This window comes from Scleropages formosus, chromosome 21 (assembly GCF_900964775.1).
Source record: "Scleropages formosus chromosome 21, fSclFor1.1, whole genome shotgun sequence".
In the NCBI taxonomy this organism is placed as follows: Eukaryota; Metazoa; Chordata; class Actinopteri; order Osteoglossiformes; family Osteoglossidae; genus Scleropages; species Scleropages formosus.
In genome coordinates, this window is record NC_041826.1 from 19,812,515 (window position 1) to 19,837,617 (window position 25,103).

At 45.4% G+C, this 25,103-nt stretch overlaps 1 protein-coding gene across 5 annotated transcripts in view; it reads right to left on the minus strand.

Annotated features, from left to right (window-relative positions):
• erc1b (ELKS/RAB6-interacting/CAST family member 1b) overlaps positions 1-25,103 on the minus strand; it is a 135,804-nt gene that overhangs the window by 98,085 nt on the left and 12,616 nt on the right. For 3 of the 5 annotated variants that reach the window (XM_018730054.2, XM_018730053.2, XM_018730055.2), the window contains exons 3-8: positions 14,718-15,134; positions 12,663-12,737; positions 12,355-12,510; positions 9,346-9,513; positions 7,652-7,819; positions 1,197-1,334 (exon numbers count right to left, since the gene is read on the minus strand). In XM_018730054.2, the coding sequence (XP_018585570.1) occupies positions 1,197-1,334; positions 7,652-7,819; positions 9,346-9,513; positions 12,355-12,510; positions 12,663-12,737; positions 14,718-15,134 (1,122 nt within the window). Of the gene's footprint in view, positions 1-1,196; positions 1,335-7,651; positions 7,820-9,345; positions 9,514-11,780; positions 11,865-12,354; positions 12,511-12,662; positions 12,738-14,717; positions 15,135-25,103 lie in introns of all 5 variants that reach the window. The other 2 variants (XM_018730052.2, XM_018730051.2) reach the window with 1 other exon arrangement.

Consider the following 25,103-nt stretch of genomic DNA (forward strand, 5'->3'; position numbering starts at 1 on the left):
CAACGCAATAATGCAAGGCAATATTGTATCTGAACAAGTTGCCTGGTGAGAAGCGCACTGGAGCTGATGGCCTGGCAAAGCCGAGAGGAGCCAGGGTCTCTGAAGCACAAAGCAGCTTTGCTCACACCAGCCAAAACTAACATACAGCGTGATTAATAACAAGTGCCTGCTTCATTTGTATTGCATTAAAGCAATAATAACCTCACTTCAGCCTGGCCTTGTAGGACTGCAGTATTGGTGACACCACCCCAAACGACCGCTGGCTCTCACAGCAGCTCTAACACCCTAAGCCTAAGCGGTCTGCGAGCAGACCAGTTCTGGCAGACTATGCAAAGGAAACGCTGCTGAAAGTCCATCTGCACAGGAATGGCTGACAAAATCAATACCCAACCCAGAGGCAGATGGGGTGGACCAGATGAGGTGAGATGGGGTGTGTGAAGAAACATCACCCAGCTGCAGAGCTGAACACCAGTTCAGGTTCCAACACCACAGTCCGGTCCCCAGAAACACGCCAGACATCACAAATGTTCCAAGGCCATAGGCAAAACCAGATTATGCGTACTAATAAGGTAGGCGAGCTGGTAGGAACCAACAGAGCCGCGATGAGCTGGGGTGCATTTCCAGGGAGGGAAAATCTGCTTCTTCCAATACCTCCTGTCATTAAAGGGGGAGCTCAACAGGCACAGCTGTGATTGGAGCTATTGTACCATGTTGAGGACTGTCAGGACCACAGATTTGCATGTAACATTTAAAACCAAAACGTACCCCTATGACACACTCCTGCATTATAAGGTTAGATAAGTTTGTAGAAGGCATATTTCCAGTATTTAGACAGAGAAACATGCTCTATGGATGACTGAAAATGGACAATACAAAGTGGTTCACATATTTCAAGCACAAAAAAAATAAAAAAATAAAAAACGTTCTCATACTTTTAAACACACACATACACTCTTCAGCCCAGCACACGCTGAACGTGACATAGGACTGCAAGAGGAGGTCAAGCATGGTGTGAAACTAGTGGAACGCAACCCTCCTCAAATAAGGATGACAGCACAACGAACATTGTTGCAACTCCCCTGAACCTTCTGTGAAACTGGACTCCTGCAATCATGAGTACGCATCCTCCGAGAGGTCAACACACCAATCCACAGCCAGCCCCCACCACACTATCTGAGACTGACTGAATGCAATACCTTCTCAGCCAGTGCCTCTTCCAGGGTGGTGAGAGCAGTGTCCGTGTTGGAGGTGTCTGCCTGCAGGGACTTGACCCTCTCCTTCAGGCTGCTCAACTGCTTCTCCTTGTCCCTCAGCTGTTCCTGCAGGTTCTCAATCTGGAACAGGAAAAACAAGCAGAAAGAAATCCACACATTTTATCTGTGGAAATAGAGGTAGCCTAGAAGTTCAAAAGCACCGGTCTACATTTGCTGTGGCATTTACAGGATACAATGTCCTCAGGCGTTGATTTTTTCCAACAAAAGAAACAGAATTAAATCACAGCAACTGTCTGCAATAAAGCAAAAACCCTAAAGAAACACATATGAGGTGATAATGTTAATATGAACGCCTCCCCCCAACTTCAATTAAACTCCTCTACCTATAAAACCTCACAAACTGATTTTAAAGAGAGCACACTACTCTCACATAAGGGTCCTGTACAATGAAAACCGTTACGACAGCTAATAAATTTTTCACACAATGGGCTCATAATTCAGCATAACAGCATCTTTACCAATTATGTGGTTATTTCGCTATCACACCGGCTATTTTATTCTGCAGAATGACCTGTACCAGGTGCTTCTCAGACATTTTGGGACAGATATACACACTTGGTATCTCAAGCCCAGAAAATTTTGCCCCTCGATGGTGTCAATCTGGCTCTCTTCTGCCAAAAGCTAGTATATTAACCTTTACATTACAATGAAACAACTGCAATAGGGAAACAGATTGCAACTGAAACAGCAAATTCATTTATGTTATTACTTCAACTAGGTGACCCTTTTCTCAAAAGCAACTTAACACTACTTACAATTACTTCCCCATATATACACTAGAATAATTTTATTGTATCAGTTCGGGTTAAATACCTTGATCAAGGGCCCTACAGTGTGAGGAAGATTTGAACCTGTGCTTATTTCAACCTGTTGGGTCTAACCATCACAAACATCTAAAACTATATAATAAACTATTTTAACATGAATGCACTTGGAAAAAGCCTAACACCTTACTCTCGCAATCAAATCTGTTTGTAATGCAACAGAACACTTGGACACTGCTGTCACTGCTGCTATGTGAGCTTTGCAGAGCAAAACACATAGGCAATAATCTTGGGAACTTTACATCATAAACATTCAGAAAAATTGTCAAAAGGTCTCCATCAAAAGGGAACCCCGCGCTTTCAGGATGGACTCTGGACCTCCATGACCACGGACTGGACAAGAAGTTGACACAGAATGAATGAAAATGAGAAAATACAAAATTAGAAATATCTGTGTGCATAGTGGTGTTATTGTCACGTACACAAAAAGTCATTTTATTGTGGTATTATTCATTATAGGGGACATTTTCAGTCAAGGAACCAATCATTCCCCTCCCCCCATAAGAAATGGTGACTTGACACCCATCACAACAGGAATCTGCTTAACAGTGATTTCACGGAATGAATTAACTCTTAAGTGAGGAATGGGTCTAATTAAAGGAGAAACAAATAAGAGCCTCTCCTTCTAGAGAAAACTGCCATTCTGAGCCTTTATCTCCCACTGAGTGAAACAAACCACACGTTGGCTAAATGGTCTGATAAATGACATCTGGAAAGATGGGCATTTCACACAATAATCCATCCATCAGTGGACGGCAGTTGCATGAGAAAACTGACTATTTCATTTCACATTTAATTAAACAGACGAGTTTGATTAATAGCTCAGACATTTCCGATTTGTTTAAAATAAGCAGATGTCAATAAATCGCCTTGTGCGAATATTATCTGCACCACGGGGCAAACTAAAGAGAAATTAGACCAATAAAAACAAATAGCTGAAATTAATCAATACCACATGGAAATTTATTTAACCTTTCTCACTTTTTCCTACCACTTTTTTTTGATTTCCTATTTTACCTTTTTGAAGGAGAAGCCAGCAGCAATAGGTCAGTTACCATGACAACATATGGTCCTCATGAAAAGGGAGAGGGGGGGAAATTATATCTCTCTCTCTCTCTCTCTCTCTCTCTCTCTCTCTCTCTCTCTCTCAATCAAGACAGCCAAAAGAGAAAACTCCTTCAAAAAAGCTAAATGCAAAAACAAGGGTGAATAATTTAGTGGTGTAATCAGGAAATGAGTGCAGAGTCTTCTGGGAGCAGCAGAGTGAAAATGTGTGGGGTGGTGTTCTCTGAATGACATGGGGCAGAACCGGATTGCTTTTTATATTTATTTTGCTATAGTCCACTGCTCTTTCAGTAGCAGCCAGAATCAGCCTGAAATGTTTCCTTTCCTAATCAATCACAAGCAGATATTTTAATGCCTTTAAACAAAACAAAACATCATAATTTAGCCAAATCAGAAATTGGGTTTGGCACCAAATGCAGAAAACGGATAAAGCTGCATCAACTTACGAATTTAATTAAAGGATGGACGCTTTGGCAGCCGTCTTTAAATAAAAGACTAGTAGTGGGAGAACGACAGGAAATCTGAGGATGAATTTGTCCAGCTTCAAATGACGGCCGTTGTTTCCCCAGAAATAAAACTGAGTCAGGCTTTGTTGTTTCAAATAATTTCAGACATGTTTGTACAGATGTTCCACAAGTGGTTTCAAGTGAAAAGTTTAAGGCGGCCATTTTCTTAGCAGGTCATGCTGCAGAACAGTTCGCTCACTTTCCCTGGCACTAAAATACGGCGCCCTCCGTCGGCACATTCCTCCCATCGCAAGTCGGTTTCTCAACCGGTCCCCTTCTGGTGAAAACAGGGTGTGCGTGCAGTGTGATGGGGCTGATACAATGAGTTCTGGTTGAGCTGGGTGCCATTTGTCAAACTGAGGTTCCAAGGCCAACCCCTGGCTTCAAAAAAGAAAACACAAAAACAAAGCAGAGGCGCCAAAACTGTGTTCAGCACAAACACAAATTTAAAAAAAAAAAAAAAAAGCCTCACGGGGACTTGAAGTTCTCAGTGATGAAAAGCAGATGCCCATCGATGAAGTCCTGGAGCAGGTGTTGACAAGGCCCCTGGGTGGGATTTAAAACCACTGCAACCCATCTGCCTAGCAGAAGACACTTCTTCAGAGCGACTGATGCCCCGGCGCACCACAGCTCACAAACATGACGTTTTTCAGCATCTTATTGAGCAAGGTAAGTTAAGCAGCACAGTGCTTCATGACCCTGGTAAAGGCACAGGCAGGAAAAACTAGGGCTCGACTGAAGCAAGAGTGCCAGCCTCACACCTAGCATGCGGTGCCGTTGCTAAAAATGAGCAGAAGAGACGTGTTATACAGCTTTATGGAGCTGCCTATGAAGGCCCAACAGGGTACTCAGGGGCAGCAAAGGACCATGAAAATCAGATAGGGATCCCACACCGCACCATCCCTGCATCCAGCATGACCCTTTATCTTGGTCAGAACAAAGGCTCCGGTTAAGTAAAGGAATAAGGCACAAGACGTGTGTTTGTCCTCACATCTCACCCCACCATGCAGCTGGACATGAGAAGGGAGAGGATGGGAGAGGGCATGAGAGCTAGGGCAGGGAAAGCATTTCCAGATCCTCATTAATCACCTGCTCGGCTGACAGTCTGATTGGCAGGTCCACTCGGCTTCGAGAGACCGTGCTCTCTCTCTCTCTCTCTCTCGCGCACACACAAGCACTTTGGCAAAGGCACACTGCAGCACACAAAGAAATAGCTCTGTGCTGTTAGCTCTGCTGATTGCCAAGTTGTGCCACATATGGCCTGCCAACAAACAGAAACAGAACATACACTTCAGAGCTGGGAGGTCAGGAGCATGTTAGGCATCTCCGTGAGTGCCTGCGTTGGGCCTGAACAACGATTACCTTCACTCGGCTCATTCACAGAGACATGGAAGTAATTAGTTAAGTTAGAAAGCCCAAACGGGAAATGCCCCAGCAGGCTGCACACGCTGTGGTGGGGACCGTGAGCCATGCGGCACGGCAGCGTTTGGGGCTGGACCAGAACCAACTAGGCTGGGGTGGAAGCCCACTAACGAGGCCCATATTGGACAGCGAGCTCCAAATAGGTCGTCTGGATACACTCAGAGACTCACATTACTGGGTGTGGGCTGCTATTGAGCCTGGCATCAGGCACTGTGGCAGGGATGCAGCGCGATGCGGCAAGGTCGCAGACACACGGACCGTTTCGTTGCCCAACAAACATTCTGCAATGAGCAAGGAGCTCTCTCTGCAATGGGAAACAGCACCGCTGGGTTACAAATCCAGAAAGCCACCTGACCACACAGCCACGCCAGTACCAGAAAGGAGACCCTACATACAGAAGCGGAACACTGAGCTGACAATTATCAATAAAGAGCAAAACAAAATGAATGGCAAAACGATCTGAAATAGGATTAAACAGATCACTGGAACTAGACTTCGATACTGTATGAAGCACAAATGAGTCCCTCTGCCAGATCAGAAGCGGAGGAGTTGGACTTAAGTTAAAATGCAAAAGGTTTTTTTTTATTTAGCACAGCCAGCTCCATCTGTTCAGTGTTACCTGTCTCACTTCTGTTTACATACTCAAGTACACAGTGCCGAGTTAGGCGTTGCGTTTTCCTTTCTCAATTATAAAACATTACTTTCTCCAGTGTGTCCTCCCCAAACCATCTTTCGTTCGGCATCCAAATTGCTGCCCTTAGTACTTAGGCTGGCCTCTGTTCAAACGATACTTCTGCCATCCTTATCGCCCTTCCAAAAAGTAGCACTGAGATTTTTTTCAGACCTGTTAATGGGGTAAGTGGTGTTTGGAGATAATAACACAAAGTAAACAGGCTTATCTGGGTTAAGCCCCGAAGATGCCTTTCAGAGCAAATCCGTGGTATTTTCATCCAAGCACATGTTATTCCACCCACCGGAGGACCCTACAGCAACCATGGAAGCACCAAGCACTGTCACCAGAACAAATAGGAAAACAAGCAGCAATGACAAAAAGAATGGAAAGACCACAGTGGAAAAGATGAGTTAGGGGGCTCCTATTGAGAAAGAGGTCTCATGTGTGCATGCACGCACGCATACACACACGCCACCTCTGTCCAGTGACAGTGTAACTGAAGGGGTGAATTCATGTTGGAACGATCAATACTAATCCCATCTCTGGTGGTTGCAGGAAAGTCTGGGATGCTGATAAAAACAAGGGAGAGCAATAAGGAGGAGACAGAAGTTAAGAGTTTTCCCAAAGGAAAACTGAATCTGCAGTCGTTTTATGACATCACCCATCTACACAGCTACACCTCTTGTGCAGGTCTGGGGAAATCTGCAGCCGCACCTCCGCACTTGCCCACCTTCACACACTTTACCACACCTGCACACACATTGTCTCGAATCATCAACGCCATCTACTCAAGCAGTATATTTTCCTAGTACTAGTGTCGGAAACATGCTATGAACGCGCTGGAAACAGGTGCCAGGGAGTCTTCAGTATCATGCTGTAAACCCCCGCCACTCTACACACCTCTCCACATGTCCCTCTGCCCAGTGAAAATGGGAGAGAAAGAGTGCTGCATGGAATGCCCATCAACGCACCCTGCCCCATGCTGGGTCTACGTGGGTTGCATCAAATAAACAATGCTAAAATCCAAAAATCAGAGCTTTTCATAAGCATTTCCTTCAAGTATCTGATGAAAACTACCTATCTGAAAGAAAACTTGACTCCATACACTCCCTCAGGTCCCTTGGGGAGGATGAAGATTGGCCTGGAATCGGGATCAACCAGGCCCCCGCATTTAGAGCCTCTTCCTCCAAGGATGGATTAAGGGGGGGGGTGACAGCTCTGTGGACAAGATAGGTGGGTGGCCATTCTGGTAGAGAAGGGAGAAGCCAACATGGTGTAAGGAGCCCCTGGTTCAGGATGCTGGACACAGACACGGGAATCCGAGACTTTCAATGAAGAAACCCCCTCACAAAGGGTTAAGCTTGGCCAAGGACGGGTCCCCAAACACAGGCAATGTCATTTTACATTTCCAGGATGCAACAGTGTCTATGTTCTCACATATCCTCCCACAGTGAACAATGGAATGACTCCACATTTTGCAACCAGGAATAGAGAACCTTTATGTGGTGTCTGTAGATATATGTAGAAGACTGCAAAATATCTCCATCAGGCCAATTGCCTCTTTGAAGTCCAACATTCTAGAAGCCTTCAGTTTGCAAAAATGCTTAGCAATGCTCCTCAACACCTGGTCAGTGAACTACAGGAACATGCTGAACCACCAAGGACTGCAACCAAAGTCTCCATCCACTCACCAGTACAAGAGATCCTGCAACATTTTATACCAAACTCCATCGTTCCACTTCTCCCTACAATAGCAGATCTTACAAAACTTCTACTTAAATGGTTCCAGACCGCCATCTACTGAGGCCAGGAAGAAACTACAGCCTTAACTGACATCCTGCATGTCTGCTGCTGGGAGCCAGACTGAATAAGACCGGGAGTTCTTACCTTTTTCTGCAGCACGTTCACCTTGCGCTCCTTCACATCCAGCATGTCCTTCAGGTCATGGATCTCCCCATTCAAAGTGCCCTTCTCCTCTGACATCTCCTGGATCTGCTTGCTCTTCTTGTTCAGCATAGTCTCCTTCTCTTCCAGACGGAGACGCAGGGCATCCACCTGCACAAGAACTTAAAACTCAAACAGCTCACCAGCACAAGGATGTCAACCAACATACCAAAATCACACATCGCCAAGATCTGGAGAAAAACATTTTTTTTAGAGACTAACCTGACATTGATTTTACAAGCACATTCATAATATAGCCATTTTCAATAATCACATATAGTACAAGTGTATGCTTCCAAGTCGTGATTTCAATCTTTAACAGACTCCTTTCCCATATCAGTCCGTGCTCACAGAATTACTGCTGTGCAAAGTTAATCAATCAATACGGTTTTTAAATATATCTAAAAAATCTAGAAAACCAACTGTATAAATAAGGGACCTTCAGTGCAACTATGATGCAACATCACCCCCTGGTGGTCATAAAAAAAACTTCATGCTCATCACAGAAGGAGAAGGTAGAACAGTAAGAACATGAATCTGTTTTGGAAACAAATCAACCACAACAGAACTTGACCAACAGCAGCAGATACTGAAAAATCCCTTTTTCACCGGTATCCTTTAATCTACTGCCCAACTTCCCCACTTGTGATAACATGCCTACTTGCCACTATGGCTACAGTTTTCAACCATTAAAGCAATTAATATGTCCAAATACATGTGGTTCCCGCTTTACGATGGTGAGCTGGTGATAGACTTTCGGTAGAAACCGTACTTTGAATTTTTCTCCAGGCAAGCAATATGCGGTGCGATGCTGTGCAGCGGCAGCGATCCTCATCTCCCAGTGTGTCACACAGGTGTGGATCAAGCGTATTAAATGCATTTTTGACTCATATTTGACGTCAGATGGGTTTTGTGGAACATAACCCCATCGTAAAACGCAGACCACCTGTATTCAACAGTAGTAGCTTTAGTCCTGTGTAAATGACAATCATGTAGTTAAAAACTGTCAAACCAAATGTTTGTTGACATCCTCTTTGAAGAGTCTGACTATAATTTCTTTGCCATGGTCCGTGTGTGAAACATCCCACAGTAGACAGGCCAAATACATTCAGCTATCAAACAGCTAATTCGTTCCATGAAATAATCCCATTAGCCAAATTCTTGGGACAATAAGACCAACATGTTAATTTTTCAAAAATTTCTTCTGTTTCAGTCTGCCCAATTAATGTTTTAACTGGAAACATTTCCAGTTGTCCTTACACCAGTTTATATGAGATCCTGAAAGCTGTACAGTAACTGTGCTGCACATGGAGTGACTTTTTTCATACAAATACTGGTTGAAATAAAATGGAACACTGGCTTTCTTCTATTAACCATGTTATTGTGCTCAATTTCAAGTCATCCTTTAGAAGTCTTCCTTAAATTATGACTACAAAGCTGACTGGCATTCTGATGTAAACTTTCTCCACCTACGGTGGAAATAAAATCACATACCAGGCAAAAATACCACAGCTGAATCATAAGTTCACTATGAAAAAATTTTTTCATAAGGCATTGTAGTGGTGTTCCATTGTAGGAGACCCTGTCACATGAGGGCTGAGTGTAAAGCGTGACTCTAGGGGTCCAACGTGACATACCTCTGTCTGCAGTATAGCGGCACGCTGCTCCTTGGCAGTCAGCGACTCCTTCAGCACCTCGATGTGCTGTTTGCTGTCAGAGAACTGGTTGGTCAGGGTCTCCAGCTTGGTCTGCAGCCCCAGCAGCTCTGTGTCTTTTCTGGAGAGGTCCTGCTTCACCTGGTCAATCTGAGCACAGCCACATAAAAGGCAGAAGAGGAAGTCAGTCCTGATCTTATCCTGTTTTTTTTTTTTTTTTCCTTCTTCTTCCCCTACCTCATTCCCTCAGTTCCATCTTGAACAGCAGCCCTACCTCATGAAAGAGAAGAAAGCTACAAGCATCTATCACCTGACCTTCCCTGGCCTGGGAACACTAACAGGGGCAGGTTGGGGAGGCAGGAGCAACAAAAAGGCATTACAGACTGTACACTACCCAGGATGATGAGTAACAGAAATTGAGGAAAATAATAAATTTCACATTACAAATTAGTTCAGCCAAAACTAACCCACATCTTTGGCTGTGTCAGCCTCCTGGCAAATGAGTGCAAAAAGACTGAGGCTGTATATTCATATTTATCAAAGCGCGAAACCTGTCAAGGGGTGTGTGGCCAACTCAGAGGCTTTACGCTGCACGGCAATGATGCGGCACATAAACACACTAGCCACGACTGCACATATGCTGAATGATGCGGTTCTCCCCATATACTTGTTCTAATCACATCAGTATGGAACACACGGGTTAAGGGATGTGAGAGACTAGAACACTGCAAATTCAACTCCCAGGAAGGGCCCTGATGTTGTAGCCTTGAATAAATAATACAACTGCCCCTCCAATGGACCCTTAAATAAATAATAAATTATAACCCCCTTTCAGATCTCTGGGGGCTCTCATAGAGGTGCTGTCGCTGCAGCATGGTGGGACATCAATAATTTAACCGTCGGGCTTCCGCATCGGCCAGGGTGCGGTCATGTGACCTATAGGCGGAGGAGGGGTTGCTGTAATGACAGGCAGAATTTGAGGAACCTGGACACGCCAACACACAGCTCTCCCGGGTGATACGTTAACTCGCACTGTTCTACAGAGAATCCTGCAAAAAAAGTGCTGACTGTTAAATGATACAAGCACACACAAAAAACAGCCAAAAACAATGACTCGGGGGGGCCACGTCAGCAAATGGCAGTTTCAAACAATGTTTAGCAAATTTGGTATTAATACTTAATATTGACACCCAGTAAGCCACATTTCCAGATGGAGAGGATGATCATTTGGCCATTCTCGTCACACATGGCAACGGTCAACAGAACCTTGGTTAAATCAGACTTTTGGTATGCAATGTGCTGAAAAAAATCCCAAAACAGCTTGTTCTTATTCACATGCAAGCATGACCCCATGTACATGAACAAGGAAAGAACACGTTTCCATCCTTCCCCGCATGAGTCAAGATTCTGCATGCCAGAAGGAGCAGGTGTTAGTATGGGTGACAGGCTACAGAGAGGCTGCTGAAAGAACCCTAAAAGAACAAAAAGATCCAACTGAGCCAAGTGGTCATTAGTGGTCACAGCTCTACCCAACCATTGCTAGAGAAAGAGGTGAAATTCAAACAAACTTGAAAACTTGTACTTCAAAGCTCAAATCCCAAAGTGAATTTGAACAGCACTTGCAACCTGAGAGAGACAGACAGAGAGCAAGCGAAGGCGAGCACCAGCTTTCTGAGAATTGTGTGATGCCAACCTCACCCTGCTAGTTTGAAGGAAGAACTCTGCATTCCTGACTGGGGAGGGGAGGGGAGTCATTTCTGATTAGTTAGAGTCAGCCCAAAGGAACCAAGAGATTTTTGCAACCTGCCACACAATGGTGCAAGGAGCCTGGGTGAGAATGACACCTGTAGAACCGCTGCTCATCTATTTTCTACATATGTCTTCATTTCCTTTTAGTCTCACTACCAGGAGAGCCTTCCCAACTGACCTCTTGTTTTATTAATCAGGAAGTATTATGTCACCTTTTTAAAAGGCCTCTGAACAGCTTCAATAAACTTTGTAAAGACTAATGTAATGTCATTTGGTAAATGCTTCCTTTTGGGTCAAGTTAAGGAAACACCAATGACACCACTAGATCAGTTCGACAACAGAGAGGGACTTCCAGACCTTCTAAATGGAACCCCAGTCAGACCCACCTTTTGTGACAAGTGACACACCTGACTCTCCTGACATGGGGCATAAGCATAAATAAGAGACGCTGCTGTAGACCACTACTGCTGGATGGCATCATTTTGTGCATCTCAGGTTTTGGACTGCAGCGGGCAGACAAAACAAGCTGAGTGAATGTACAGGCTGCCAGGTAGTTTCCTTGCTGTCAAGAAGGCAGAGCTCTGTGCGTCAAAGTTAGCTAGAGTGGTGGTACCGGCTCTCTGAATCTCATGATGCCTTGCATACACAGGAAGTCTTACTGCAGAGACCTCCAGCTGTAGGTCAGCCGCTCGTTTTTTCAGCTCCTCCCCCTCGGCCTCTTTCTGAGACAGCTCCTCCTTCAGCTGCTCTACCTGTCAGGAAAGTGTGCTGTTAACCGGCAGACCAACCAGAGTGCCAACTAACAGGCCACATGACTGGAAGGTTCGGGAAAGCATCCGAATCCTATCTCCGAGGCGACTTGGATGTTCCAATCAAAAAGCGAGTCTGCCGCCTGCCAGGAGTGAGTTGTGTCCAGCAGACACCAGAGCAGGGTGTCCAAGAGCACACAATTTCCAGTGAGAGTCACAAGAGCCACTTTACATCTTGTTTGTTTACTATGTTTACAAACAAGTCATCAACATGACACCCACCCATACAACACAAAGCAGAACCACGGAATGCCTGAAAAAGGCAACAGCAATCCAAAATACTCTTTACCCATTAAATTTCATTTAAGAACTTGAACAATATAACCAAAGTTCAAGTCATACACTTCCTGAATGGACACAACCTATAGAGGAAGCAAAGTAAAAAAGTGGGAGAGGCTACATTATCATTAACTGTAGGCAGCTGTGGTGTTACCTTGTTCTTCATGAACTTTGAGTGACTGCGGTACACCTCCATCTGCTTCATCTCCTCTTCCCGCTCCTCTGTGCTCAGGGCACCATTGGACTTAAGCATCTGGATCTCTTCCTCCAGGTCTCTCAGGCTACGCTCAAGAGAGCTTATCTTGGAGTCCTGAGGGGCAGGGACACACGGTTAAGTTTTAAGACAATGGTTGGAAGTAGGGATTCATGCAGCATGGGCCTGTACCAAATACAAATTTGGTAGAAGGATATAAGTGCAAAGCGTCATTGTGTGCATAGATGTCCAGCTGTTCATGTGCTCACCTTCATCTCAATGACTGTCTGCAGCGCTTTGGTTTTGGCAGACTCTGGGGCTCCCTCATAGCGCCGGTGCAGCTCCTATAGGAGAGGGGTGTTACACTGTCAATGAGGAACTAGTCTCCCACATCACCATCCAGTCAGGCATAAATCACGAAGCACACACCTCTAAGTGTCAGAACCACTGGTAATAAGGCAAGAATAAATGTTGCTGTCAGATTAATCAAAAAAAAAATTATATAACACAGCAGATGAATAATGACCAGTTTTTTTTTTTTCTTTTTTTGAAGAGGCTTGAAAATGTGTACATCAGGAAATGAGCTGTAGAGAAATCAATGAAAGGCAGAGATTTAAGATTTTGCACAACATCCCCCTGCCTGAGCTACAGCTCCAGGCTCAATAAAGCACATGAAATACACCACTCCATTGATCGGTCTCCAAATAATTATGCAGCTTCACACTTCACTTCAGGCACCTCCTTGACAAATATGGCTGCCGGAGCTGCGTGCCCACTATGCTAGAGGAAGAAATTATACGTTCTTTATGCAGCACCGAAGCCTCATAATCATTAATCAGGCTCGTTTCTCAAAGGTATCTGTGCCATTCAGACCTTTCAGTTCAACATAAAGTACTACGAAATCCGTTTTTTCCCCTGGTCACGGAAGCTCCATTAAGAGCATGCAGAGAGGTACGAAGGTCAAGGGTACAGGTCAGCAGCAGCACTATGTGTGTACCGACACTTTAAAACAGGCTTATACCCATCAGCAACCTCTCCCTCCAGCTGCACCCAGACACACACACCCTCCCTCCCTCCCCCCCCCCATTTCCGTGCTTCTCCATTTCTGCAGGCCAAGGTGATTCCCGTTCTGGACACTACGAGGCAGTGCTCTCAAACCACCGTGCCAGGGAAGGCTGGCGCCCATCTGAGATAAGGCAGGAGAGAGGACGCTGGGAGGGGCTGATCGTACGCAAGTAACTGCCTGCATACCAATGCCCCTCCCTGCTCCCTCGAGCAGACGTCACTGGTACCCCTCCCCTGTGGCTCGTGTTTTTAAAAAACGAAAGATAAAAAACCTTTCACAGAAGACAGCAACAGAAATGGAATGGGCAAAAGGAGACAGAAAGAGAAAGTGAAAGCTAGAGCCAAAAAAGAAAAAGAGAGAAACTGAAGGCAGGAGAATGAGACAGACAAGACATCCTACAGACTGACAAGGATGCTGCCCCCCCTCCAGGACTATTATTAATGGAGAACCCTGTCCCACAATGATCAAACATCACAGAGCTGAATTGTGAAACACAAGTATGTTTCAAAAGTCCTCGCTATAAAACCATTGCCTTAGTTACCCCATGCATTCCAGAACTCCCGTGTGCTTCTGTATGCACTCTGGGAAGTCGCTTTCATGTCCACATTAAGTGATACACAAGTCAGGAAGCACTAAGAGATGACCCCTTTATTCAGCTCTCGATTCTGTCTGCTCAACCGTTAGCTGAACAAAGTTCTCTCTCCATGTTTTATTTTTCCTTCCCACCTCTTCAGCTGGCTTGCTGATACTACAGCAGGCAAATGAAAACCTACAAACGCTCATCAGAACCTCAACATTTAGGGATAACAGGTCATTTTCATCATTAAACAAGTCACCACTGAGGAGATGTTTGCTGGAGGCTCACAGTTAACCTCTCCACCCCACGTAGAACTTTTAGTTCCCTTTGTTTGTTTTTAATGGTGGCACGGTAGCAGAGCGAGTAACGCTGCTGTCTCACTATTAGGCTTCACTGGTCCCATGACTACAGTATTAAACTGACAGACACTACATTTTATAAAAGGTGACTGATTGATTAAAGGGCCATATTGTATTAGAGTATAATTCAAAAGAGCCCTAAGTGCACATTGCTTATGTCCGTAACACAGTAAAGGTGAGTGGGCTTTAATGTGTATTCAAGCACAAGAAATAAAGGAGAGTGAGAAAGGGAAATACTGTGTCTGCAAAATCATTTGGTTACTGCACTCAGCGGTGGCAAGAGATCCTGGGCAGGGCAGGGCAGGGCAGAGGCAGGGCCTACCTCCCGCAGAGCCGCCGTCTCCTTCTCCTTCTGCTCCAGCAGGCTTTCCAGGTGGTGCACATGCATCTCGGCCTCAGCCAGGCGGCGGGTACGCTCGTGGTCCTCCTCGCTGGCCTTAGCCGAGAGCCCCTTGCTCTGCAGCATCTCCAGCAGCTTCTTAATGGACTCATCACGTGCACCCAACGTCTGCTTCTGCGTCTCAATACGCAGCTCCATTTCCTCGAGGGTCTTCCTCAGGAGGAAGAGCTCTTTGGCCTGCCGCTCATGTTCGCTGCGCAGCCGCTGAAAGTTCTCCTCGGTTAGCTCGGCTGCGAGCGGCTCCCCAGGTCGAGAGCCACAGTCCTGTTGGAATAGCTGGTTCAGGTCCCTCTGGATCCTTAGCTCATCCTGCAGAGCCTGGATGGTCATCTGCAGGTGCTGGCGGGGGGTGATGAAGACAGACAAATTGGATTGTAAAAAGAATCACGCAGAATAAATAGAACATATTAACCAAATAGACAGCAGGTGTGGGGGGGGGCAGAGAAGCAATTCCCATCACAACTCACAGCCCATCTGGAGGTTCCCACACCACAGCCCCCCGCCCCCCCATGCTGCCACTACCACCTCCCCCATACACTTAACCTTCCTCACACATTGCCTGGGTCACTCGGAGCATTGAGCTGCTCTCTTTCTCACACCTACAACACCACCTACTAAACGTACTTCACCTTGTCTTACCCCTCCAAAGCCTCTACAGACTTTCATTTATAGAGGCTGCTTTTTTGCAGCAGCAGAGATGCACGGGGTGAAGTACCCTGCTCCATCAACATTTTTTTCCCCCAACACACCCAGAATCTGTTGGTCATAGATCTAGCTGTACAAACATCTAAGGTACCTACAGTCTGCGCACAAAGCCTCTGCAGCCAAGCGATGCTACAGGGAACACGACAGGGATCACAATGGACATGATGTCACAGGGCTGCCTGGCATCAGTGCATTATGTGACCAACACAGCTTTGAAAATGCTACTGCAGTTGATTGCCACCCTCCTTGCCATCTAGCCTGTAGTCAGCCTGCAAGTGCAGGAAAGCAACCACCATCACAGACCATCTCAAGCTCAATAAAATGGCAAATGTCTCCGGCCTTTCTCTGTCAGCCACTATGACAAGCACTTTGTACCTGTGTGATTTTAGCTTTCTCTCTCTGTCTCCAACACTCCTATTCTGGACATGTGATAAGTTGGGGGAGCAGGCAGTTTCTCATGCAGCCATAATTCCACATGCGACCCCAGTTGCCAGGCAACAGCAACCATCTGCAAGCACACACAGTGCACGTCTTTCGCCACTCGAGCACACGTAGGCAGAGAAAGGGCAGCTCCAACATCCCTCAACTTCTGTCCTGGCCGCATTATTAACCCTGACAGGGCATAGGCACAGGCTGCAGTTGGAAAGATTTCTCACACAAGATATCTGTACATCCTCTTTACCACGAAGCATAGGCACAGTAAATGGCCATGAATTTACACTGATCAGCTCTGTAAAGAATGAAAAACAGCCAACAGAGTGAAAGCGACCGCCGATGTGTAGACAAAAAGCCTCGGACAGCACACTCATGCTGGAAGACATTAATCCCCAAAGAGGTTCCTGAAGATGTCGCAGAACCCCAATAGTTTTTAAAGCATGGATGTTTCCAGGTACACATTAGGGCTATCAGGTTACGGACATCTACTGGCCTCATGCCAACATTTACTATGATGTCCTCAGAGGCATACTGTTACCATGGCTACAGGACAGGTAGACAGACCCCCTCCCCCCAACACACACAAACATATTCCTGCCATCTGCTCCCTCTCCACGACCGCAGAAGTAATTTCTCGCACTGCACTGTCTTCAATGACCAAGAGCATTGCCACACAATGGGGTGGGGTAACCATGAAAAGAGGTAGACAAAGAACAGAGAAGAAAAATAGTATGAAGATCCTATCGCCTTCTCCAAATTCATCAGGGGCAGGGTGGCACAAGCCCTGGAGCTAGGCAGGCAGAGGGTTCACCAGCCAGAGATGGTGGCTCTGAGGCCTTAACTAATGGAGGTGGAAGGAGGAGGGGGGCTCGGCAGGGCCCCATTCCATCATTCATAAAACACCATCTATATCAATAACCACACTCAAGTAACCATTACCACCAAAACGCACTTCAGATGCATAAATGAAACATGAACAAATACAGAGTAAGACAGGCTTGCCCAGCTGATTTCAGGTAGAGACTCATATGCTGAACACAGGGGCTGATGCTAGATGGGCTCAAAATAGAGGATTCACCCAACCCCCCACCCCCCAAAAAAAAAAAAAAAAAAAAAAAAAAATAGCTGGAAGATGCAATCAATGGTTTGCTTTTTGGATCACGGTGCACAAAAGGAACATTAATTCTTTATAACCACGTTCACAAAATCTTCAGAGAAAACAGCAGCAGATGCTTTTTTTTTAGTCAGTCTACAGTCTTCTCTGAAGAGAAGGATCAACACGTGGAAAGTTTGAAAAAAAGAATCTGCAATTAACAGAGCTTGACATGGCACTGGAAGCCGAGCAGTCCAACATTTTCCATCGCAGATTCCCACAGGTACTGCATATCTGCTGCACTTCCAGAAAACCGACAAATCCCATGCCAGACACACCTTGGATATGTGCGTCATACACTTTCAGCTTGCCGTGCAGAAAAAAAAATTCACCTTTTTAAGCAATACAGAATGAGGCCAAGCTGAGCTAAACTTTATTTAGGTTAGGGAATGTGAGTTATGTGAGAAATAACTTCACTTCATCCAAGGCGGTCTGGAGAGGAGTTTGTGGCTGAATATAATCTAGGGAGCCAGGACTGCCCGCGACCCTATGGAGGACTGTTCCAATAGATCCCGCAAGAGTCACCAGATGGTGAGGCTTTGCATGGGGTAGGGCATGGTGGGCCATGGCCCAAACTGAACCATCCAATATGCAGAAACCACGGCGGGGTCACACAAGCGATCCATTTTACTCAAGTACTACCCCTACTCTACTGCTGAGCAGAAACAATGTATGCATCCTAATGATGGCGAAGAAAACAACTCTTGTCATGAATTTGCAGCAGTGTGTGCAGGCAAAAAAATGCCAACTCAGCTCAAAATGGCTAGTGACCCATTTCTTGTATGCCTTTAAACTGTTTTACTGGGAATATCTCAGCAGACAGAAGACTGGCAACACTACTCTGGTTGAAAGAGCAGTACAGTTGGCAGGCTAAGAAACCAAGCTGGGTGTGAGAAATTCTGGCTGCCTGGACAGTAGGGGCAGTAAAGTCCTGAGTGGATCAACAAATAAGTGAATCTGCCAGCAGCCATGACAAGACGACAGTAATGAATTCAGAGAGAGGTGTGTGATGGCTGCGATAACGGTCTGCTCATGAACCTGAAACCTAGTCGTCACAGCACTGATGAGACTTAGTGGAAGACACAGTGGAAGGATCATGTTCTTAAACAAGTGCTCTAAAACAAATGCTATCCTCCTCCCCATCTCCATCCCTCCTCACCCTTCCTCCAGCCTCCCCTTAACTTCAGCACGATGACTCAGGCAGTTTGTAGGGTTCATAGCTACTACGCTACACAATTTTGACATTAGACCTAAACCTAGTCACAAAAACTAATATCTACACAGCATACCTCAGATTTATCCTCGGAACCCACTCGGGTCATCTCACATGGTTGCAACTGAAGGCAGTGTGAAGTCGTGTCACTTCATGCAATGTACAAGGCCACAATGACTGTTTTCACAGAATCCAATCAAAGAGCAGTTTGTCTCAGATCTCAATGGCTGCATTGAAAACACCATCCTACTGCTCCAGCTAAGCAAGATATTTATCCTTTATGAGAACTGAAACAGAGATGGATTTTTATACATAAACCCATGGGGGGCAACAAGAATAAATCAGGTAGATGTGTCACATGAGCATACAAGTACCATGAAGAATCTCATGAAATGTCCCTCTCACACATTAGAAAGCATTTTGCAGATTCAATGTTTGCCTCTTCTGGGCGAAATAAATGTAGCAGTCATCTCCTCGTTGTAACTAATTTCTCACCTCTGTGGATCTTCCAGTTAAAGCCTTTCTTCTGCTGAGCATGTTGCACTGCTTTACATATTTAATTCAAACTGGCAAAAACACAAGAGTTACAGTAACTGACACTATACTCACACCACATGAAAACTTATCCCCCCCATGTTGCTGGCTGCTCCCCTCTGCCGACACCCATCTGGACCCAGAATGTTGGATGGCTTGTAGGGAAGACATCAGCATTTTCTAGCCTTTCCTCTTCCTCACTCAGCATTTCTAAAGTTGCCCCACTCTTTCCTACCCATCTGGGCCTTCTGTCACAAGGCATGGAAAGAAGGGAAAGGCTAAATGAAACAGTAAATATCCTGAAGGGGGCATAAAATTTAACTAAAATAAGCATTTTTAACAATGAAGTTCACTTAGAACTGAACCGAAGTTCAAAGCCCTTTGCAAGAAATAAACAATTGCGTTAAAGATTCATTAGACAGTCATTAGATATCACAAGATAATTAAGTAGTTTCATTCCTTAGCACTCAGGGATTCAGAGTGGAGGTTCAGGGCAACAGCGAGCAGGAATGCCTACGAGTCACCTCCAGCCCACCACTTACATAATCCCAGAGGTTATACAAGCTCATACAGTTACATAACTGGGGGGGCACTAAAAAAAAAATTTTAATTTTTAAAAAAATCATAGAAAATTCATTGTTTTGCTTGGCCAACTCCTTTGTTTGTGCGCTGCACCAGCATAAGACTTGGCTGCTTTTCTGATAATAGCAGTCTCTGATCCCTTGTGTTCGCTGGGTTCCAGCAGTGCAAAGCTGGACAGAGACTCACTGTGGGGATCTGCAGAAATCTTGTCTGAGGAACAGGAGAGTTTACCGTTACTGTATATAGTCCATCCATTTTTATTTTTTTGTTTTATTAAAAACTGCAGGTAGCTTGTCCAGAGCCTCTGCAGAACTTCCGTTGCAGAAGTCAGCCCATGCGCTGCAGTGTTCTCGAAAATTCATTAATAAATCATCACCAAAGCATTAATTGATTTCTGACACAAGAGGACCTAAAGGAACCTGTTAAACACATGGAGGGCAAATAAGTATTAAACTAGGTTGCAAAGGGCTAGGCAAGGCTCATAAAAACCTGGCTCAGTCTTCCTCCTTGGATACTCTAAAAGCAGTGCAGGCAATTATCTTCATCATAGCAACCAACACTTACAAACAACCTGCTACATCTGTTCTCCATGGCTACGTTTCAGGAATATGTACAAATCCTGCAGCATCATCACTGGAAGCGCCACGACTCTCGTCCAGCTGCAGAAATAGCAGGGAGCTCCACTGCTTGTTCTTCATCAAGCAGCCTCAGCAAACTTCATCTAGGGCAGAGTCATCACATCAGTTCCTGTGCCAAGTCAACCCAACCCACTGGCTGGAATCTTCAGAAATACAGGTCAATCAATTCATCTGTCAAATTTTACTTAAACTGGTTAATTTTAAGAAGCAGTCTCACAGTACCAAATTATTTCACAAATTCTCGTTGCGCATGAAGGCTCCCCTAGGCAGCTTATAACAAATCAACAGTCACGGGGCCTGTGCTTAGACTGGCCGAACCTCAGGTAGTTAACTGTCCGATTACATGATTCAAAACCCAATATCACAGGTCAGTGGGTAGTTTCAAATCTGCATCACTTGGGTGGTGTGGTTAAGTTGCATGTTAGGTTAACATGTCTGTTTCACCATTACATAATATTTACTCATGCATACCATTTTTGGGGGGTGGTGGGTGGGGACAGGTGTTTACCCTTAACAGTTAGAACAGATGTGCTCGAGCACCTAGTAGCCCCGGGAAAACATCGTAGAGAAAACGCAGATACATCTGTCTGTGCATTACATCCATTCAGCTGTTGGCAATACAAAGACAGGCTGCCTCCCAACATGCCCTCAAGCAACTAAGGGCTGGTTCCCTGCCACACTCTCCCCTCATGGCTAGAGGCTGGTTTCTCACATGAAAATTTAGATGCGGCATCTGCACTCTCTCCTGGCAGTCAGGATGCTGAAGCAGAGGCCTGCTCAGGGAGAAAAAGTAACTTTCATTTAAAAAAAAGGCAATAAAATTTGCATCCATTCAATTCACGCATATCCCCAACCACGCTTTCCCCACCAGTTATATGTAACTGTGATGAGGACCAAACGACTCTTCCAGCAAAATGTTCCGCTTACATCTGGCTGGTTCATGACTGACTGCCAGGTCCATCCCAGAAACCAGATAGGGATTCTGGTACCAAATCATGTGTCTCGCACAATTTTGCAGGTGCTCAAGGTGGCTCTAACTAAAGGAAACAGCCAACAGCAAAACTGATCGGCTTGCTTGGTGCAGACTGACATTTACAGCCCTCCATTCAACAATGCTGACAAAACGGGTGTGATGGGGCATCAAAAGTTTCCACTTCTCCCAAGATGCGGGGAAAAAAAGTTGAAAACTATATAAAAATAGTGCTCGGGAGCAGCACAGAAGAATCACGCTGCCAAAAAAAGGCAAACAAAATCCAGGTGATTCCAGAACTACCCTGTGTCTTACAGACCAATTATGTAGCTTAAGAAAAAGAAAATGAGACTCTCGCAAAAAAATAGTAACGCTGCCTCCCTGGCCCTGGTTGACAACTACCTCACAGGATGTTCAACAGCTGAACCAGTTTTCATCCAACATGCTCAAGTGCAGCCAGTTCTGTGCTCTGTTACCCTGGTGAACTCCCTCCACACCCCCCCCCCCAGCACAGCACTCCGACGTCACCCCTGTCCCCTGGCACCTAGGAATAAGCCGTCAACTCAGACAAGTACACTCCCGACATCCTGCAGCTGAGCAGAAATGACAGTCTCTAACTCAGCAAGCTAAATTTTTTTTTCAATCTACTCCTTTTTTCCCCCCATAACCAAACAGAATTTTCATTATAGGTTTAGCTCCATGCTTTTTGTTTGCCTCCTATCTCCCCCACCCCAGACAACTGAAAATCTGGAGTTGAAAGTGAACAAAACAATATTGAACTCTGCAAAGGACTCAACATGCAAAGAAAGTTTTTGTAGGAAGGGGGGAGTGTGACAGGAGCAAGGAGTCAAGAAGCTCACTTCATAGGCAATTACCCAGATGCTTGTTGGGTGGAGGGGAACTGTTCTACATCTGAAAACAGCCATCTTCAATTACAGCAGCCCCTGACTAGATGGCTGCTATTTAAGCATTAAGGCAAATTAGCACCGTGCTGTTATTTTCTGCGAGCCAGTGGCAGGATTTAAAACAGGGTGGCACAATAAAGGGAAATTATACATCTGTCCCTGTCTGCGTAACACTGATCATTAGCATCCAGCAAGCAGTGTTTATTCCCCTTTGGCTGAGCTGAGGAACAAGCGAGACCACGACCGTCAGAGGGAATTCAAGCAGCCTTTCTGAAAGCCCCTTAAGCCACCACTATGTGCGACTGTGGGATGCAACCTCAAAAACGACAACAGCTTGGATGGTTCCCCTGCTCTGTGAAAAGTACTCCACAGTGATAATATTGATCTCTCGCACAGATCCATAGTGAGGACCATCTGCAGAGAGACCCACAGAGAAGAATTGTGGGAACACGGATACACCCTTCCTTTTAACTTCTATCAGCATGAGGAGATATGCAGAAGACGACATGCCGTTATTTCTCATTGCTGAGCCCGTGCAAGTCTGACGTAGCCCCGGTAGAATTTTTCATAAGGGCTGGGTTCATTTTTCACATGTTCATTGTAAGAGTTGCCATGGAAACTCTGTTCTGGTCCACAAATGGGGTGGGAGTTTAATCTCTGACACAGACACACAGCACTCCTGCGCTGTGGAAGGAGATATTCAGCCTGCTACATTAACACCATAATATGATGAATTCAGAGCGAAAGGATGCTGGAAGGAGATGTCCAGTATTGTGGCCTTATTTGGCACTAATTTGGCTGCTAAGCCAATGCTGCTAACCAAAGCGACTTGCATTTCTTGCAGAGGAAGCTGTACAAAGGTAGATGTCCTGCAAGCTGTCCCTGTAATGTTGAGGCCACATGACCAACTCTGTAACCTCTAGGCTAGCTGCTGTGCTAAACTGATCACTATGGGTGGGCCAAGAGAATCCACTGTTTTCATTTTCGAATGAAGACACTGAAATGTAAACTCCATGAGACCAAGGATTGTGATGTGGAGTTGAGTCTCAGCCAGGCTACATCAGCTATCTGTGTTGAAGAGGCTTAGGAAACACAAACTAGCCCATGAATCCCTTGGGTGGTTAAGACACCTGGACTTCTCTCAACACCTGTGCACACACTATAAATCACAAGTCTGTGCTTTGATGTTTTGTGTGAGCCATGTATGTTGGAGCACAGTCAGTCACAAGATGCTAGCCTCAAGGGCCCTGAATTCATCACACAAAATCAAAGTTCATCCTTCTGGTAAGGGCAAGAAAAATCCTTTAGCAAATGAACACTTCATGTATTCCTCTCTCCCAGGCAGTCATTCACTTGAAGCCTAGGCAAAACCCATCCTTCATAGCCTAGGGTCTCGGCACCATGGAGGAACGAACGCAGTAAAGGCACTGCGCCAACTCCTCCCCACACTCATATGGGAGAAATAGCCACTCTGAACACACAATCACCTTCCAATCCTGTCCAAAAGAAAGGAAGAAGGATTCTTTCACTATCACTTACTGACAAACTCGACAGCCATGATACAGAGGGACTAGGACCAGCCACCAGGCACACAGATGTCAGGAAAGGTTGGCTGTGTGGAGAAGGGTGAAGGGGAGGGACTTCTTCCACTCTGCCATTCAGCAATATAGTCTTCATCCATTACTCACATATGGAAAATGCTATTAAGCAGTAGATGTAAAATGACACGGGCACATACCAATGTTCTCTCTCTCTCACACACACACACACCCCCCAAGCATCAACTATCTTTAGAGGGATTCAGTGTGTATTCACTGCAGTAGCTGACAAAAAATGCAGAGACCCCATCAGTCAAGAAATGCCCACAACAGGAAGTGAGGCAGGCAGCAGGGAAGGGGGCAAGGCAGTCAACCAGAGCAGACAGAATGAGGAGCAGATGAGGCTTCTGCTGCTTAGCTCCTGGAGAATTTTGCAAACAAGCCAGTGTTTGTTTGAGCAGGCTTGAGTAAACGGGTAGAGAGAAACGAGTGTGTCACAGCATGCTGAGCTGTGGGCCTGGCGCCTGCAACAACACGCCTCAGTCCTCCTTTGGTGTCACGTCAGCCTTCGTTGCTACTAAAAAAAAAAAAAAAAATCTACAACTTAACACAAATAAGCTCAGCAGGAAACGTGCTTGATTCTGAATACGTGAGAACATCAGAGATGATAAAGAAAATGCAGCTTTAAAACTTTAAAGGTCATTGCCATGTGATGTTCTAAAACATCACCACCAGCACTTGCCTGGACCACCAGCTGCAGGAGGCTGTTATAGTTATCACCATTTAGTAATTTGGCTGATGCCTCTGGCCAATGCAACTTTTACTATTAGTTTTGCATACTAAAGGTACTTACAACAATTGACCTGTTTAAGGGCTGGGTAATTTATTGGAGCAATTCATGGAAAGTACCTTGCTGAAGGGTTGCATTTCAGGAGTGGGATTCAAACCCGGATCCTTTCATCTCCAGACGATGGCTTTAACCACTATGCCTTCATCCTAATGCCACATTAAAGTCACAGGGATGCCCACCTGCACATCCAATAGAAACCATGGAGATAATTGACAATAAGCAGTGTGAAAGTTGAAGGTCACTGGAAACAAACTCTGGAGACTGAGGTGCAACCCATCCTCCGGAGTTCCACAATGCCAGTATCTGGGTAACAATCTCAAACTGAAGTGGATATAAACAGAAAAAAAAGGGCACAACCAAGACAGAAATTATTCTGCATCTGTGGGGTCATTCCAGCAGGAAGAGGAGGACAGGCTGAACCCAGCAATCCAGCTGAGTGCTGTGAGGAAACCCTCCTCTGTCCATTCATCTCAAAAACTATTCACTTCAATCCCAGGGAACATGGAAGGCCACGTGGGAGCTCTGGCTGATGATGGAATCCTATTCAGTTGATTATTGAACATCCACTCATCTGTCATCAATAATAAATGCAGGACCGCTGTGGTCTGGAGCCTATTGCACATAAGGAAGCAAAAATAGAGCCTTAATGTCCTAAGGAGGTGTGCATGTATCTATACAACTTGTTCTCACATTTGCACCACTTTTCCTGTTGACGGACTGCAGTGTGGAAGTGGCCAAATAACCCAACCCAGGCCTCAAATTAAACAAATATGACCAAGAGCAAA